Below are 18,171 nucleotides of genomic sequence, written 5' to 3' on the forward strand. Positions count from 1 at the left end.
ACAGCAGAACCCTTATATTTCTCCTGTAAGCTGTCCTGAGGCTCTAAGAGAAGTCGAATTCTTTCACACCCTCTGTCTTGAATGTCCTTTCCAGCTCTCTGCTCACAGAACTACTCACCTTTCAGACCCAGCCCAGATATTGCCTTCTCTAAGAAGCTCGCAGAGCTAAAATTAGTCACTCCCTTCTCTGTGTTTCCTTTTTTTTTTTCAGTTTTTTTTCTTTATTTTAGAGAGAGAGAGTGTGTGTGGGGTGGGGGGAGAGGGGTAGAGGGGGAGAAAGAGAGAGAGAGAGAGAGAGAGAGAGAGAGAGCGAGAGAATCCCAAGTAGGCTCCATGCTCAGGGCAGAGCCCGATGCGGGGCTTGGTCCCATGACCCTGGGATCATGACCTGAGCTGAAATCAAGAGTCAGATCCTCAATCAACTGAGCCACCCAGGCACCCCTTTTTAAAATTATTTTATTTAATTTCATCATGATAAATGTACTCTTTAATCCCCCTCCCCTATTTTCCCCATCCCCCCCCCCCCACCTACCTCCCCTCTGGTAACCATCAGTTTGTTCTCTATAGTTAAGAGTTTGTTTCTTGTTTTGTCTTCCTCTTTTCCTTTGCTCATTTTTTTTTCTTTGCTTGTTTGTTTTGTTTCTTAAATCCCATGTATGAATGAAATCATATGGTATTTGTCTTCTCTGACTGACTTATTTCACTCAGCATTATACTCACTAGCTCTATCCTTGTTGTTGCAAATGGCAAGATTTCATTCTTCTTTACAGCAGGAAAATATTCCATTATATATTATATATGACATCTTTATCCTTTCATCAGTTGATGGATACTTGAACTGCTTCCCTAGTTTGGCTAGTGTAGATAATGCTGCAATAAACATAGGAATGCATGTATCCCTTTGAATTAGTGTTTTTGTATTTTGGGGGTAAATACCCAGTAGTGGGATTCCTAGATTGTAGGGTTGTTCTATTTTTAATTTTTTTGAAGACACTCCAATGGCTGCACCAATTTGCATTCCACCTTTTTATCCACATCCTCATCAACACTTGTTGTTTCTTGGGGTTTTGTTTATTTGTTTGTTTTTGTTTTGTTTTTTAAGTGTGTTCCATGCCCAACGTGGGGCTTGGACTCATGACCCCGAGATCAAGAGTTGCAGGCTCTAGGGGCGCCTGGGTGGCGCAGTCGGTTGAGCACCCGACTTCAGCCAGGTCACGATCTCGCGGTCCGTGAGTTCGAGCCCCGCGTCAGGCTCTGGGCTGATGGCTCAGAGCCTGGAGCCTGTTTCCGATTCTGTGTCTCCCTCTCTCTCTGCCCCTCCCCCGTTCATGCTCTGTCTCTCTCTGTCCCAAAAATAAATAAACGTTGAAAAAAAAAAAAAAAAAAAAAAGAGTTGCAGGCTCTACAGACTGAGCCAGCCAGGTGCTCCTGTTTTTTGTGTTTTTGATTTTAGCCATTCTGACAGGTGTGAGGCAATAGCTCATTGTAGTTTTGATTTGAATTTCTCTGATGGTGAGTGATGTTGAGTATCTTTTCATGTGTCTGTTGACCATCTGGATGTCTTCTTTGGAGAAATGTCTGTTCGTGTCTTCTGCCTTTTTTTTTTTTTTTTTTTTTTTTTTAGTGTTTATTTTTGAGAGAGAGAGAGGCAGAGCACAAGCAGGGGAGGGTCAGAGAGACAGAGGGAGCCAGAATCTGAAGCAGGCTCCAGGCTATGAGCTGTCACCACAGAGCCTGACAGGGGGAGCGGGGGGGGGGGGGGGGGGGCCTCAAACTCACAAACCTTGAGATCATGACCTGAGCCAAAGTTGGACACTCAACTGACTGAGCCACACAGGCACCCCATCTTCTGCCCATTTTTTAATTGGAATATTTGTTTGTTGAGTGTTGAGTTTTAGAAGCTCTTTATGTATTTTGGATACTAACCCTTTACTGGATATGTCATTTGCAAATATCTTCTCCCATTCACTAGTTTGCCTTTTAGTTTTATTGTTTCCTTCACTGTGTAGAAGTTTTTTATTTTGATGTAGTTGCCATAGTTTATTTTTGCTTTATTTCCATTGCCTCAAGAGACATATCTAGAAAAATGTTCCTATGGCCAGTGTCCGAGAAATTATTGCCTTCAAGGATTTTTATGATTTCAGGTCTCACATTTGGGTCTTTAATCCATTTTGAGTCATTTTTGGGTATAGTGAAAGAAAGTGGTCCAATTTCATTCTTTTACATGTGGCTATCCATTTGTTGAAGAGATTGTCTTTTTCCATTGCATATTCATTCCTCCTTTGTCAAAGATTAATTGACCATGTAATTGTGGATTTATTTCTGGGTTTCCATTCTCATGGACCACTTTTAACGGCATCACACACAATAATGTAGCTTATTGTTTTCACAGCCATCTTCCTTGCTAAATACTGTCCTTCCTCTTCAGTGTCCAAGAAATACCTGATTTTTCTCTATATCCCCAACTCCAACTCAGCCTGTTTATTCCTAGATATTCTATCAGTGGACCCAGGAGGTGGGATAGATTCAGTGCTGTACTGAAGGGCTCTCAGAGAGCTCTCCTCCTACCATTAGATATCCCTCTTTGGAAATGAATAACCAGCCTGATATAATGCTAATATCTAGCCAGTGCATGAGACTGTTAACTTTTTCCTATAGGATCATAAAATATAGAATGGTCAGCCCCTTATACCTTTAAAGGATGGTTTGGAAATTGAGGGCCAGGCCAGGGCTTGAGAGAGTGGGATGTCCAGGATACATCAGTTTGATTAAGGCAGTTGTGTTTAGTTGTAGATGTTAGGAATATGGAGCTGGAAGGGTGGGGGTAAGATGGGCTCCATGCAGATGAGGAGAGAGGTAACCTAGGTCTAGTTATACTGTTACTTCAAAAAAAATCTGATGAGACTCTTGTTGATATTTGTCAAAGGGACACATTCTGGAAAGAGGATTGATGAAGAAGCAAATTAATGTATTAGATTAATTTCCTGTTATTACATAATTAATTTTTTGTTTGAACAATTTGTTTCCCTATTTAAGTAAAAAAATAAGGGTTTTTTTTGTTTGTTTATGTGTCCTGTTTTTTATGGTTTTGCAGTAGAATGCCCCACATGAAACATAACTGCAAATATTCAGCTGTGAAAAAAAGAATAGTGCTTAAATACAAATGGAGACATGATTCATTTAAAATAAACACTTAAACACAATTCAGGTCTCACAAGCACGTGGACTATAAAGTCAGTTTGGTAAAAACCCCCAGTTTTCTGATGTAGAACATCCAAAATGAATTCTAAAACACAAAGCAGTACTTAATATCATTCCTTTATAATAAAATCCATAAAGCATTCTCTCAAAAAAAAAAAAAAAAAAGAAAATGAAGAATACACTACCACCCAGGCTTCCCCATGCTCTTTCATCTTTCTTTCTTACTGATCCTTCTTGCCTCTCCCTTTTACTGTCTCTTCCAGATTTACAAAAATGAACATATAATACTTTTAAAGAGCCCCACAATATAAAAGAACATCTGCGACAGAATGCCCAGACATTGGTAAGCCACACCCCTAATCCTGGTCCTGAAGAAGTGCATTCTGAGAGCAGGCAGCTTTCACATTGAGGTGACAGACACCCTCTTCTCCCTGCCTCTGCCTTTCACCCATCTCAGACAGAGAGAGGAGGGGTAGAGAGACAGAAACCAAACCCAGAAGACTCATATTTGTTGGCATAATCAAGGAGGAAGCTTTAAAAGGCTACCCAGCATCCAGTTAACATTGGAACTGTGAAGAGAGGGCAGGGGAGGTGGGGAAAGAACATTAGATATTTGGCTTTCTCTTTATATATTTTTTGTATTGTTTTACTTATTGAAGGAAAAACAACACACAGAGGACCCTAAAACATAAAGAATACATAATAAAGGCTTAGTTTTAAATAAAAAAGAAATGAGGCTGGGGTACAATAGAAGAGGCAAAAGAAAGGGAGAAAAAACTAATGATAAGGGACTGAAAGAGTAAAGATGGTGTTTCAAATGTAAAACTGTATATAAAACTATCCCCTCTTATTAATTTTTTAATAGTGGAAACAGCTAGATTTTGTTGTAATTAAAAAAAAATTTTTTTTAATGTTTATTTATTTTTGAGAGAGAGAAAGAGACAGAGTGTGAGCAGGGGAGGGGCAGAGAGAGAGGGAGACACAGAGTCCAAAGCAGGCTCCAGGCTCTGAGCTGTGAGCACAGAAGCCTACGCGGGGCTCCAACTCCTACACCGAAAGATCATGACCTGAGTCCGCCAGATGCTTAACTAAGCCACCCAGGCGCCCCTGTTCTAAATTTTAATGGTGAAAGGCTCGATTGGGTTGTTGAGGCAAGCAGGTGGGCCAGGTGAGCACAGATGGACGATTAGGAAGGTGGGGATGTAGGGAGGCACATCTACACCCTCGCTGCTCAAGGCCTGTCCTGGGTGGGAGTGGATTCTGTTTGCTGGGCTGAACCAGGAGAGCCCTGTGAGAGCCTGATGGGCTTGGTCACCCTGGCGGTGAAGGTGTAGTGCCGGCCCTAGCCCAGGAGATGGCAGCACATCCCAGAGGTCCTGGGCTAGGTGGCTGCCCGCCCTCCTTGGCCCTAGAGGTGGTAGCAGAGTGAGGCACCTGTCCATATGCCCTCCCTTGGTGGTGCTGGCTGCGTGCCTCTGAAGGTCCTTATTTAGCAACTTTGGGTAGAAGTATTTATTGGTTTCCTCTGAGAAGCCTAGAAAGCCAGTCTGCTTAGCTGCTTGCAGAAGTTCTGGGTCCAGAGGCTCCTCCTTGCAGGTTTGAATGGCAGGTAAGGTGTGCAAGCACAAGTGAGCACAGGGCCTCAGGAAACAGAGGCTGATTCTGGGATTTGTGCTCTGTTTTCCTTAAAATAGCTTAGTGGGTAATATATGATAGAGAATCTTGTAGCTGTGTTTATTTTTACTTACATTAGAAGTAATACTTTTTTTCTTTTGAATTCAGAGAGCTACAAGATAAAAACTAAAGATAGACCATAACCTCCCCACCAAGATAACCCCTGTTGACAATAAAAAGTTTCCAATTAGCAATAATTGTGCCTCGGATAAACCTCATTGGCTACGATACCGCCACTGCACAAAGCTGACAATAAAAAAATGATAATAAAATAAGACCAATTTAAGGTTTGAAAATTTGAACTACAGAAAAGTATGAGAAGTAAATGGGGGCACCTGGCAGGCTCTGTCGGAAGAGTATGGGACCCTAGATCTCGAAGTTATGAGTTCAAGCCCCATGTTGGGCATAGAGATTACTTTAAAAAAAAAAAAAAAAAAAAAGAGGTTGGGGCACCTGTGTGGCTTAGTTGGTTAAGCATCCTACTCTTGATTTCGGCTTCGGTCATGATCTTAGTTTGTGAGATTGAGCCCTGTGTCAGGCTCTATGCTGATTCTCTCTCTCCCTCAAAAATAAATAAATAACTTAAAAAAAAAAAAAGAAGTAAATGTTTCTTCCCCCTCCATCTTTAACCTCTCTCCAAAGGAAACCCCTGTTAGGTTTTATGTGATAAGAAACTTTTTTTCCTCATAAGTTTCAAAGGCTATGCACATGTCCAAATATCTCTATTTATAGTTCTTTCATCTGTTAATTTTTAGAGTTTATTTATTTTGAGAGAGAGAGTGCACACGCATGTAGGTTGGGGAGAGGGTAGGGCAGAGTGAGGGAGAGAGAAAGAGAATCCAAAGCAGACTCCCCACTGTCAGTGCAGAGCCCAATGCAGTGTTTGAACCCATGAACCATGAGATCATGACTTGAGCCGAAATCAAGAGTTGGACACTTAACCAACTGAGCCATCCATGTACCCCATTATTTGTTTATTTTGAATACCAAAGTGATCATATTATATACTGCTCTAAGTCTTGAAGATCTTTTTTTTTTTTTTCTTGAGATACATTGACATATAACATTGTCTTAGTTTCAGGGGTACAAAATAATGATTTGATATTTGTATATATTGCAAAACAATCATCACAAAAAATCTAGTTAACATCTGTCACCATACATAGTTACAGTTTTTCTTCTTGAGATGTGGACTTGAAGATCTTTCTAGTTGGCATGTATAGACTTCTGTCTATCATAATTTTTTAAATGGGTCTCCCTGTTGATGGAGGTTTTGGTTGGTTCCAGTGGTTGCTAATATAAACATTGCTGCAGTGGACATCTTTGTATATTTGCTTTGGCATACTTGTGTAAGTCCAAATTCCTAAGAGTGATCAAAGGGCAAATACATTTTATTTTTTTAAGTTTATTTATTTTTTATTCCTTTTTTTTTTTTTAAGTTTATTTAGTTATTTTGAGAGAGACAGAAAGTGCGAGCAGGGGAGGGGCAGAGGGGCTGGGGAGAGAGAGAATCCCAAGCAGCCTCCACGCAGTTTGCACAGAACCTGATGTGGGGCTTGAACTCACAAACTGAAATCATGACCTGAGCCAAAGTCAGATGCTCAGTCACTCAACCAACTGAGCCACCCAGGCACCTCTATTTATTTTTTAAATGTTTATTTATTTTATGTGTGTGTGTGAGAGAGAGCACTCAAGCAGGGAAGGGGCAGAGAGAGAGGGAAACAGAATCTCAAGTAGGTTTTGCGCTGCCAGCATGGAACCCACTGCAAGGCTTGAACCCATGAACCATGACATCATGACCTGAGCAGAAACCAAGAGTTGGAAGCTTAACTGACTGAGCCACCCAGGCACCCCATGGGCAAATACATTTTAAAACTTGATGGCTAAATTTTCTTTCAGAAAGGGTGCCCCAGTTTACATGCCTACGGAAAGTGTGTGAGCGCCTATTTCCAGGTGGCTGTAGAGAAACCTGCCCCTGTCAGGAGCCCTTTTACATCCTGTGTGGTGAGACTGGTGCTCAGTAGAAAGTAGGCCCAGCTTCTCTGCTACAAGGCTGCAGCTGGCTCCCTCCACGGCCTTCGCCTCATCCAGTACAAATCTCCTCGGGTGGAGGAGAAACAGTGTGGGGGCCAGCAGCCTTTCTTTTAGCCATGGGGAGTACTCCCTGGATTTCTTTATTGCTTTGGTGAGATTTTCTTGCCCACCTGGGGTGAGAGAGTGAATAACCACGTCTTCTGACTCTTCCAGGTGAAGAAGGCATATAGGCAGAAGGCCCTCTCCTGCCACCCAGACAAAAATCCAGATAATCCCAGAGCAGGTGAGACTGTCCTACACGTGGGGAGGTGAGACCCGCTCACCTGGGCATGGCGTCCTCCCGGTCTCTGCTCCTGAGTAACTGCTGTGGAGTGTGACGTGCACAGCCCCAGGCCTGCACTTTGCATGCAAGGGGAGGGAGTTTGGTCACTTATCTGTACACTCACCCTTCCCGGTTGGTCCGTCATCTGTGGATGTTGGCCTTCCTGCCAGCGTGTGGCTTCTTTGAGGTGCTTTTTCGAGAGAGCACACCATATCAAGCCTGACTTCCTTTTTCTCCTCTCTTTTTTGACCCATATTTGTAGCTGAGCTCTTCCACCAGCTTTCTCAGGCCTTGGAGGTACTGACTGATGCTGCAGCCAGGGTAAGCTCATCCTCCTCTATTTGAACTGTCTCCCGTGGTTAGAGACCACTGTGGCACTTGAGCCTCAGTCCCCTATACTCCGCCATGCAGCACCGGCCCTGCTGCCCCAGCCTGGAGGTCTGGTCACCAGGCTGCCTCCCGACGGCTCCGGGGCTACATAGCAGGTCCGGGAAGATGGCTATACTCTGTGCTTGTCCTTCAGCTGACTGCTCCTCGGTGTTCCTTTCTCCTGCCAGGCTGCGTATGACAAGGTCAGGAAAGCCAAGAAGCAGGCAGCAGAGAGAACCCAGAAACTTGATGAGAGAAGAAAGAAAGTGAAGCTTGGTAGGTGACTTTGTGGTACTGGGTGGCCTGTGGTTTCTCTGGGCCATTTTCATGCAGCCCCCTCACTTTTCTTCCTGGAGCTGTACCTCAGAGCTTTTTGGCTCCAGCTCTAGGCAGAACCCTGCTGTCAGGGGTGGGTCCTGAAGGATACTCTTAGGAATGACAACAGTGACTAGATTTACTACTAGCTAGCATTGTGACCAATGCTTTACAGCCTCCTTTAATTATCTAAGGAAGTGGGTATTACTAAACCCATTTTTTAATAGACAAAGAAGCTAAGACACCAAAAGGATGAGAACTTGCTGGATCTGAGATTTAAACCCACGCAGTATGAGTAAAGTCTTGTTCTTATTCAGGATGCTGTCCTGGATATTTTGATTCATCCCAGCCTCACTTCTGCACAGAGCTTTCACTCTGAGGAGTCCTCTCAGAAGGATCCAAATAGGTCCAGGCATTTTTTTTTTAATAGCTTTATTATGGTGTGTTTTGAATATCATACCATCATCATACCATCTACCCATTATTTTTTTTTAATTTTTTTTTTTTTAGCATTTATTTATTTTTTGAGAGGCAGAGAGAGACAGTATGAGCAGGGAAAGGATAGAGAGAGAGGGAGACACAGAATCCGAAGCAGACTCTAGGCTCCCAGCTGTCAGCACAGAGCCCCACACTGGGCTCGAACTCATGAGCAGTGAGATCATGACCTGAACTGAAGTCAGACTTCCAACCCACTGAGCCACCCAGGTGCCCCCATCTACCCCTTTCAAGTGTATAATTCAATGATTTTTAGGAAATTTACCAAATGGTGCAACTATGCCTGTAAATCAATTTTAGAACATTTTCATCACTGCAGTAAGATTGTTCCAAGCAGTCCTGGGGCACCTGGATGGCTCAGTCAGTTAAATGTCTGACTTTGGCCTCACGTCATGATCTCACAGTTCGTGAGTTCAAGCCCCGTGTTGGGCTCTGTGCTGACAGCTCAGAGCCTGGAGCCTGCTTTGGATTCTGTGTCTCCCACTCTCTCTCTCTGCCCCTCCCACACTTATGCTCTCTTTCTCTCTCTCAAAAATAAATAAACATCAAAAAAAATTTTTTAATTAAAAAAAAAATTGTTGTAGGCAGTCTTTACCTGATTTTTCTCCCCTTCTTCTTGCCTATTTGATATCCATACATTTAATATTCATATATACCATCTCAGTACATCCATCTTTTTATCAAAAACAAACAAAAAACCCTGGAGATTCTAGGTAAGTATAGTACCCAAGAAGAAAGCAGTGAGTCCCAGGCCTGAGAGGAGGGTTTGTCACAGCAGCTAGCCTGGCATAGGGCCACAAGCAGGTTTCTCTTGGAAGGCAGGAAGGGCTCCAGGACATGGGTGATGTCCTCACACAGAATCTGCCATCCCTGTAGAACTGCCATAGTCTGGCCCAAAGTGAGGCTTGGTAAATGTGAACTAAGAAGGAGGTGTAGGAGGCAGTGGGGACTCGAGCTCTGTGGTGGAAAAAGCATCAACGCCAAGGTCGAGGTCAGGCTGTTGTGCCAAACCACAGGGACAGGCCAGCGGCTCCACCCTTGGCATCCCTGCCACATGGCCCTGGGCTGCTGACATAAGCACCCACCCACACCCTGTTCACTGATCAGAGAACCAGCTTGGTCAGCACGAGCTGCTGATTTAACTCTTCCAGACCCCGGCCACTCAGCTGGAACCTGTACTTCTTCCACACTATTACTTTTGTCAATGAAGATTAACTTGAGAGCACACGGGCATGGAGGGAGGGGGCAGAGGTACTATATGGTTTCATTCTGTGTGAGACTTTGGGTTGGCTGAGGCCACGTAGAACTGCTTAGACCAGACATTGGGTCACTCAACTCTTGTGCCTAGACCTGGAGGCCCGGGAACGGCAGGCCCAGGCCCACGGCAGTGAGGAGGAGGAGGAGAGCCGGAGCACCAGGACGCTAGAGCAGGAGGTGAGCCTCCGGGCATGCTGGCCTAAAGCCATCTGCAGGAGAAGGAGGAGGGTGAGCCTAGGTGGCTGTCGTGGCTGTCTTCTTCTGTGGATCTGGGTAATCTGTCCAACCCGCAGGTTGCTGAGCCCTAGCTTGCAGGTGGAGCCTCCCAGGGACCTTCACAAGGTGAGCCAAACTGGAATTGGATCTGCACAGAATTGTCACTCCCCCCAACCCCGCTCTGCAGATCGAACGCCTTCGAGAAGAGGGTTCCCGGCAGCTGGAGGAACAACAGAGGCTGATCCAGGAGCAGATACGCCAGGAACGGGAGCAGAGGTTGAGAGGTAGGCATCCATCACCCCCACCCGCCTCTCCTCTGAGGCAGCTCCAAATGCCCAGAGCGGCCACGCTGGCTGCTTGGTGGAGTTGCTGTGGAGGCTTCCAGCTGCTCAGAACCCTAGGGGCACCTGACTCAGACATACGCCACCTGTTCCTTCTTCCTACCACTTCTTTGGGGCCTATTTGTTTTTCACTCACCCTGAGATCTCCTGTCCTTGTTTATCTTAGTCCTAAGCAGGGCTGGCTCTACTGTGGAGGAGATCAGTAGGGGAAAGGCTCTGGATACTTTGTTTCAGTAGAACTGTGGGGTTTTACCTCTGCCTCATGCTTCTGCAAGGCGTTGAGAGCCCTTCCTTAGCAGAGTGCTGATCATGGCCTATAGCAGGCAGCTGGGCGCACCACCCTGGAGGGGGCAGCTCCTCAGGATGGGGGTGGGATTGCCTCTCCCTTCCCCACCAGGCTCATCCCCAGGGCGGGCCAGCTATGCCTTTGGTCAGGAGTGCCCTTTCCCAAGCCCTTCAAACTCTGGGCTGTGTCTCCTTTAGAGAACTTTGTGTTCCCTCCTATTCTACCTTGCTAATTTTCCCAAATTTTCTAGGAAAGGCAGAAAATCCTGAAGGCAGAGGAACCCCCAAGCTAAAGGTGAGCCTTGCGGGATCCATGGGCCACCTCATACCACCTCTTGTCAGCAAGAACAGATGTTTCCAGTGGCTCAGGGGGTTCTAGCAGGGACACTGGGTTTCTGGGAGCCAGCGCAACTACCCATTCCTTCCATCCTGTCACTACCTGGGGATCTGAATGGCCTCTCCGAGCTTGCCACACAAGGCTGCTCTTAGCCCTGGCAGTTGCCAGGCAGCCCTTCTCAGAAGCCTTGGAAGGAGAGCATCTTATAGGTCTGGACGTGTGGCTGTGTGGGTGAGCAGGCCACCCTGCAGGTCTGTTTTCAAGAGGAACACATCTTTATGGGGGGCTCCCTAGATTACAAGTGCCTGGAAGACCATGAGGGTGTCGCTCAGACTGTAAAGCTCAGGTGTGGGGCTGGGACTGTTCAGGCCAAGGTCAGAGTTTAATGGTGATGCCCACTGCCATCCTTTCAGCTAAAATGGAAGTGCAAGAAGGAAGATGAGTCGAGAGGCAGCTACTCCAGAGATGTCCTCCTACAGCTTTTCCAGAAGGTCTGCCCTGCCACCTTCCATCTTTCTCATCGTCTCCATCTGTATCTCAGCCCAAACCCTGGATCTCCAGGCCAAAACTCCCTTAACATCTCTAGCAGCCTTTTTTTTCTGTCTCACAGACCATGTAGCAGCCTAGAGGCTTTCCCCAGCCACCTGTGTTGCCATATGCCCTCCAGCCTGGTCTCACCTTCCCTACCTAGTTCTAGCCCTTGCTGTCTTGAGTGTGTGGGGAGAGATGAGGTGGGCAGGTTGCACAGAAGCCCCGTCCGCTTCTCCACCTTTGGTCCCTGAGGCTGCTTTGCAGCTCTGCCAGTCTGAGTTCTCAGCCCTTTGCTCAGGGTTCCTTTGCTATCCTTCTTCATCCTGGCAAAAATATCCTTTCTTTCCCATCTCTCATCCCTCTCTGGGAACTTAGCAACAAAGCATTATCCCCCAGCCAAAAATGCCCCAGCAGGCCTCAGGGCAACCCAGGCTTGTCTTGCTCCTTGCCATGCTTACCGAGCCCCCCTTGTCCTCACAGTACGGAGAGGTGCTCAACCTGGTGCTTTCCAGCAAGAAGGCTGGCACCGCCGTGGTGGAGTTTGCGACCGTCAAGGCTGCGGTGAGTGCCATGTGAGGCTTTGGGGGGCCACTGGTGGCCCCGCCATTCCAGAGTACGGACCCGGTACTGTGGGCCCTCTGAGCTTAGATGTCCATACTCCCAAGGGACCTCTGGGCCAGCTCAGAGCCAAGACTCCCCAGAGGCCCCCCTATTCCTGGGAGTAGAGGCACAGGGAGTGAAGGTAAGACAGGAGAATGCTCTGGGGATGAAGGAGAGCATACACCGACTTCATTTCCTGCTGCCTGGCTCCACACCCTCTACCTTCTGTCCTCCTGCGGAAGCTGGCACGCCTCCTGGCAGGCTTTGCCTCTTCCCCACTCCCCGGTTAGAAGGCTCATACCCCTGACTCAGCCATGAAGAGGGTCAAAACCTCAGCACATCATTGTGTGAAGGTTGCTTGGTTTTGCCTGGAGGATGAGAGTGCTGGTGTGGGTTCTTTGTGTGGGTGTAGAGAGAGCCACTCTATGGCTGATTAGAGCCATGGTACCAGGACCAGGTGCTCTGTCTGACAGGAGCTGGCTGTCCAAAACGAAGTGGGACTGATCGATAACCCCCTGAAGATTTCCTGGTTGGAGGGACGGCCCCAGGGCGCAGGGGGCCCCAGCCACCCAGGACTGTCACAGGTAAGGAACCAAACCTCCCCTAGCTGGGTCTGCGGGACCTTTTCCCGTGTGGGTTCATCTCAGGGCCCTTTCCTCCCGAGGAGCACAGTGAGATTGGCAGGTTTGCCCACCTAAGCAGGACTGTGGTTCTGTTCTGACTCTTTTCTGTCTCTGAGTGCCAGGGCCCCACCCCACACAGAATTCTTAGATTCTCTCCACGTCCCGGTCTCCTGCCGGGCCTCTCACCATCACCCACAGAGGCTTTCCTGGCCCATGGGTTGCTTGGTTGTGGCGTGAAGCATTTGGCGCTTAGATTACCAGCTACTGAAGGGAAGGAAGGGGCAGGCAAGGTGAGCAGCTGCTTCCTCCCCAGCTCCAGGTCTCCAGGTGTGTCTGTGGCTGCCGCACACAGGCGCCTGCCTACCGTCAAGAGGCAGTATCTCCTTAGAAATAACACTGGCTACCCTGCTGGCCCTGGGGGCGTGCCTCATGGTGAAGTGCAGATTTCAGCTGATGTGCACCTGGGGTCTGGCTTAGTCATCCTCACAGCTCCATGAGGGCTTTTGTTCAGCACGAGGACACCCGGACACCGGCCCTCTTTATACCGCCCCAGTTTGATGGGACAGAAAACTCTCAGGCCCAGAGCTCTCCCATCTCTGAAATGGCCTTTGGGTCTCTGCGGGAGCCGCAGGCTGCTGTGTGCACGGCCACTCTGGGGGTTGGGGGGGGGGCCCCCAGGGATTCGCAAGGGCTTTGCTCTTCGTGCCTCAGTCATGCCACCTCTGCTTTCCTATGTGCTCCTTACCTGGCTGTGAGGATGGGAAGCTCCCTAGGAGTGCGTCCCAGATCCTGGGCAGAGGAGGAAGAGGAACTGGTGTGAGCCCAACGCGGAACCCTTCTGTAGAGACCTCATTCCCCACTGTTAAGCATTTCACAGCCCCAGATGACACTCCATAGACCACGTTGTAAAGAACTTTATTCATATATCTTCCGTCTGGAGGGGAGCCTTTCAGCTCAGCGCATCTACACAGAGGAGGGGAGAGAGGGGCCGCAGGTTTGGGTATGGAAGCAGTGTGCGTTGAAGCTTCCTCTCCCCCTCTGCCACGCTTGATAAGGCCTGGAGTGTCAAAACCACATGGCCCAGCCAATTTGGGCTCTGGTTTCAAGTCTTCTGGTCAGGCCACAGGGCAGGGCAGTAGCAGAGCCTATGGCCTTGACCCAGGGGGCTCAGCCCTGCACGGCAGTCCCCGTCATCAGGGGGTTTGGGCAAGGCAGAGCTCCCCAATCCTGTGGACAGTTCTGGAGACCAGCTGAGCCTCTTTATGGTAACAGCTACGAGTTTCGTGTCCATCCTCTGATCCAGTCCGGTGCTCCCAGGGCAAGAAGGAGGGAAATCTGCCATTCTTTCTGCTACATTTCCCAAGGGCTCCCATCACTAGTAATTCTGGGAACTCTCCGAGCACCCGTTTGCAAGCCGTGTCTGTGCCTTTGGCTGGCATTCCCTACAGACACCTTCCTCGGGCACCAGGGCATGCTCTGGGCAGCTCCGTTGGCAGTGTGTCTCTCGTGTCTCTTTTCTGGAAATGATTTGTGTGGCCTTTTTCCTGAATCTACTCTGCACCTCTATATGCCTCACTCTTCCCACTCTGCCAGCCCTTCCCTCCCCCAGATGTTTCCCCCCGACCCCACCATGGCACTGGTGGTTCCGGGCCCTGGTCTCTGCCAGTGCTGTCAAACAGGACTTTCTCCAGTGATGTTTACATGCAACTGGCGCTGTCCAATGTGGTAGCCGTTAATCACGTGTGGCTGCTGGATATTTGAAATGTGGCCAGTGTAACCAGGGAACTAAATTTTTAATTTTACTTCATTTCAATCTGAACAACCACATGTCCTTAGTGGCTCTTCCCTCAGGTCTCCCCACTTTCCTCTTTGGCCTGGGTCAGACCACTTTTGCCTAGACCTTCCCTGTAACATCTCTCTATAAACAGTGGCTTCAGAGGAGCTGCTGCAGGGCATCCATCTGATCTGCTCAGTGTGAGTCCTCCACTCCCTGACTCACCCCTGGTGCTCCCCTCCCCCTCTGTTGGCCTCTGCCTTGTCCCCGTGGTTACAGGCATGGCCTCCCTTCCCCAGCTTAGCCAGCTGCCTTCAGGGCTCCCGCCAGCAAGTACCCCCTCAAGACATTTCCTCCGGCTTGCCTCTGTCCCTCTGTCCCTCTGCTCCAGGATAACCTGGAAGACTGTTCAGGACCCGGAAGGAAGGCAGGATCCTGGATTTCTGTCCCTACCTTTTTCTTAATCTGCAACTGTATCCTCCTTCCCTGGGCCTCCAGGCTTCCAGCTCTTCCAGTTACCCCACCTCTGCCTTCCATGCACTCCATTCAGAAGCTAAGTTCATTGGGAAATTGCTCCCTCAGCATCTGTAGAACTTCCTCAAGAAGTGAAATCCCCAGGTCCACTTTGAAGGAGAAGAAAGGATCACTCAGGTCTGGGGCAGGTGTCTTCTGGAAGGGGGGAGTGTCCAAAAGGTCCTCTTCAGAGTAGTGGTGGAGGGTGCCCGCCAGGGAGAGCGCCGAGGGCAGGGTAGCCGTGTAGGCAGCAGTGTAGGCAGGAGGGGGCTCCAGGATGTTGGGGCAGCTGGAGCTCTCTCGGTACAGGCGAGGAGGCTTGGGTGGGGCCAGCAGGGTGGCCCGGGGCTGCTCGTCCCCCCACAGAGGCAGGCGCCGTCCATCTGGCCTCCCTCGAAGCTCCCGGATGACCTCTCGGTTGCTGTACTCCTCGTGATCCCCACCAGCCGTGCTGGCCTGGCTGAGCACGCTGCCCTGTCGCTGGAGTCGTCTGGGCCGCCCCAGGCTCAGCCGCTTGAAGAAGGAGGCGTTGCGGAAGGAGCCTTTCCGCCAGGTCTCCATGGCACCCAGGGGAGCCAACAGACAAGCTCCGTACCTCAGCAGCCCAGTTCAAGAGTTGCCAGGGAGCATTAGGTCCCCACTGGAGCAGTGAATGGCAAGAATCAGGGAGACAGCCCTAGTGGTCTAGAAGCATCTTGGATGGTGGGAAGGGGTCCTGGGAAGAGGGCACTTTCGTCCAGTAGAGTAGAGAACCAGGAGTTCCTGGTGACAGGAGTTTCCCAGAGGGACAGGAGTGGCCTGGTTACTTGATAGGGTAATGGAAAAAAAAAAAAAAAATCCCAAGAGGAAGAAGCAGCACTTACTGGAGCCGGAGTGAGGGCAGCGCCTGTGGTGTCAGAGATGGATCTCTGTGGTGCGAGAGTGGCCTGTGCTGCTTCCCCAGCGCCTGGCTCCTGGTGGTCCTGAGTTCACCTTCCCTCCCTGGCCCCTGTGCCTGGCTCTAGGGCAGCACAGGGCCAGGCCTCTCCACGGCGGCTCCCGGGCTCTGATTAGTAGCTTGGCTGTTTGTGCCGGTGTGTGGCAGTGGGGAACGTGTTATTGTTTTCAGGTGACTCAGTCAGGTGGGAAGCTGGGTTTCATGCTCTTAGGTAATTGCGGCATCCGCATGCAGGGATTGGGCCAGCCGCGGCCAACACCCCAAGGCACGGGGAAGCTTAGGATTCCCCTGGGGACTTTTGGGGGGCAGCCCTGCTTTGTGTGTCACCACGTTGCCTCCTTTTGCCCCACAGCCCCACTGCCCTGGGCCCTAGCTGGTGGGCCTGCTCCCCAGCTGCCCCTTCGTGTGTCTGGGAGGGAGGAGCTCAGGGAGGGTGGGAGTTAATTGAAAGGCAGGCATGTGGAACAGTTGTTGGGGAAGGAAGAGAGACCTGTCACTGGTGTGGGTGACTCAGTCCTGCGGCCTGGTGACAGGCCCTCATTAGCCAAGCCTGCAGGTATGGGGGGGGTGGGGGTGGGGGTGGGGCAGAGGGTGTGTTAACGGGAAGCAGCCCCATGTCTATAAAGGGCTGGCTCCTCCCAGGGCTGGGCTCAGGGCATGCCAGGGTGACTCTTAAGTTTTCTCAGCAGTGCAGCATTACCTTGGGGAGGGAGAACTGCCCTCTCCTGGGCCTAACACCCAGTCTGGCGGTTCCTCATCTTCCTCGATTTCCTCCGGTAGCCTCAGGGCCAGAGAGAGCAGTTGAGGGCCAGGGTCCTGCTGTCTCCTCTCCCGCCATGCTCCAGGCCTTCCCCTCAGGCCTCTTGGGCCTTATTCGCAGTCCCTCCTCTGCGGAAAGGCCACGTAGGGCTGCCCTGAAGTGTCAGCGGTACCCTGGGCCAGCCTTAGGTGGGTGGGCCTGGCTGGGAGGACAACTCTCCTGGAAGCTGCTGTGGCTGGAAGCAGCAAGGCTGGCACTATTCCGAGAAGCAGGGGGATCAGGGCTGAGTAACACTTCCTGGTTCTGTACACCCTTTACTTCATACCACTTGGCCAAGGCCTGGCATCTTAACCCCAGCCACTCCCTTCTTATCCCCCAGGTCAGTGACCACTGAACTCTCCCCCTGGATAATTCGATGAGTGCAAACTCGAGTGGTGTACCAAAGAACAGGGCTTAGCAGTGTGCTCTGCCTTGCAACCCCCCCCGGCCCGGCTCACTTCCTGGCCAACTGGGGTGGGCTTCCCGCTTCACACCACTCCAGCTGTACTGACGGAAGAAGTGATTTAATTCCCACTGCAGACCTTATGAGGGTGTGGGCTTGGTGGATCAAGTCTCCTGTAGAGCTGCCTCCCCACCCCACAGCCTTGGCCCATTGGATTGCTTGTTTATTATTCTTTTGATTATTGATATATAGCACTCTTTAATCCCCTGCACTGTGCTGGCAAGATCATAAAAGAAAAAGGCACGGGCCCTGCCCTCCAGCAGCCCTGGTGTGTATTTCTAAGAGGCAAACGGCTTCATGCTTGTTTCTCTCCTTCTAGGGCGGGCTGACAGAGGCTGGGTCCAGGGTAGGGCTCCCTTCTCTCATGTCCCACAGGAGCCAGACCACAGGGAGGTGGGCAGCTGGGAGGGGGCAGTGCTGTCGCCTCCACCTGGCAAAGCGGAGTGGATTTCTGCACCTCGGGACAACCCCTTCACGGCAAACCTGTGAGAAGCAGGAGCCACGGGTAGAGGAAAGGAGTGTCACATGAAGGCCAGAGAGGAAATGGGGGGAGACAGGGCCTGGCTGGAGCATGAAGAAGTGATTCAGCCCAAGAAGCTGAAGCAGGGCTGACTGTTGATGGAAGGCCTGTGGGGAGGGGGGTTGAGAGCTGCTTGAGATTGCTTAGAGGGGAGCCAGCCGAGAAGTCCTGGGCATCTTCACTCCTTGCCTCAAGACCTTAGCTCTGTGTAGACCCAGTCCTCCAAGTCTAGATTCTGTGTGGCTGTGCCCTGCTGCCCTGACCATCTCCTGTCCCCCTCTGTCCGCCAGGGCTCAGTGCTGTCCGAGAGGGACTATGAGAGCCTCGTCATGATGCGCATGCGCCAGGCCGCTGAGCGGCAACAGCTGATCGCCCAGATGCAGCAGGAGGACGAGGTGGGGCAGCCCACATAGCCTCCTGCCTCCAGCCCACTCCCTTCCAAAGCCCTCGTCTTCCACAGCACCAATAAAGTTTGGGTTTTTTTGTTTTTTGTTTTTTCCAAGAGTCTACCTCTATTGCCTGTGTGGACGTAGGGTGCTGGCTTGCCCAAGCATGGCCCTGGTTT

At 50.0% G+C, this 18,171-nt stretch overlaps 2 protein-coding genes and 1 pseudogene across 2 annotated transcripts in view; 1 reads left to right on the plus strand and 2 right to left on the minus strand.

Moving 5' to 3' along the window:
* DNAJC17 (DnaJ heat shock protein family (Hsp40) member C17) overlaps nt 1-18,094 on the plus strand; it is a 42,959-nt gene extending 24,865 nt beyond the window's left edge. Inside the window, exons 2-11 of the mRNA XM_045450004.1 lie at nt 7,123-7,192; nt 7,494-7,552; nt 7,789-7,876; nt 9,759-9,844; nt 10,071-10,167; nt 10,761-10,804; nt 11,260-11,337; nt 11,858-11,938; nt 12,451-12,561; nt 17,897-18,094. Of these exons, the coding sequence (XP_045305960.1) occupies nt 7,123-7,192; nt 7,494-7,552; nt 7,789-7,876; nt 9,759-9,844; nt 10,071-10,167; nt 10,761-10,804; nt 11,260-11,337; nt 11,858-11,938; nt 12,451-12,561; nt 17,897-18,019 (837 nt within the window). The 3' untranslated portion in view covers nt 18,020-18,094. The remainder of the gene's footprint in view (nt 1-7,122; nt 7,193-7,493; nt 7,553-7,788; nt 7,877-9,758; nt 9,845-10,070; nt 10,168-10,760; nt 10,805-11,259; nt 11,338-11,857; nt 11,939-12,450; nt 12,562-17,896) is intronic.
* Nucleotides 4,965-5,123, minus strand: LOC123584485 (annotated as a pseudogene).
* CB3H15orf62 (chromosome B3 C15orf62 homolog) lies at nt 13,499-17,899 on the minus strand. Its single transcript, XM_045450005.1, has 2 exons — nt 15,751-17,899; nt 13,499-15,649 (listed from the first exon to the last, which is right to left on the minus strand). Exon 2 carries the CDS (start codon nt 15,446-15,448, stop codon nt 14,921-14,923), a length of 528 nt encoding a protein of 175 aa, XP_045305961.1. The 5' UTR covers nt 15,449-15,649; nt 15,751-17,899; the 3' UTR covers nt 13,499-14,920.
* Nucleotides 18,095-18,171: the final 77 nt, after the last annotated feature.

This window comes from Leopardus geoffroyi, chromosome B3 (assembly GCF_018350155.1).
Source record: "Leopardus geoffroyi isolate Oge1 chromosome B3, O.geoffroyi_Oge1_pat1.0, whole genome shotgun sequence".
NCBI classification, from domain to species: domain Eukaryota; kingdom Metazoa; phylum Chordata; class Mammalia; order Carnivora; family Felidae; genus Leopardus; species Leopardus geoffroyi.

What these genes read in the sequence shown, in the direction of transcription:
- CB3H15orf62 (XM_045450005.1), bottom strand. Translation starts at nt 15,448, where the DNA reads ATGGAGACCTGGCGGAAAGGCTCCTTCCGCAACGCCTCCTTCTTCAAG.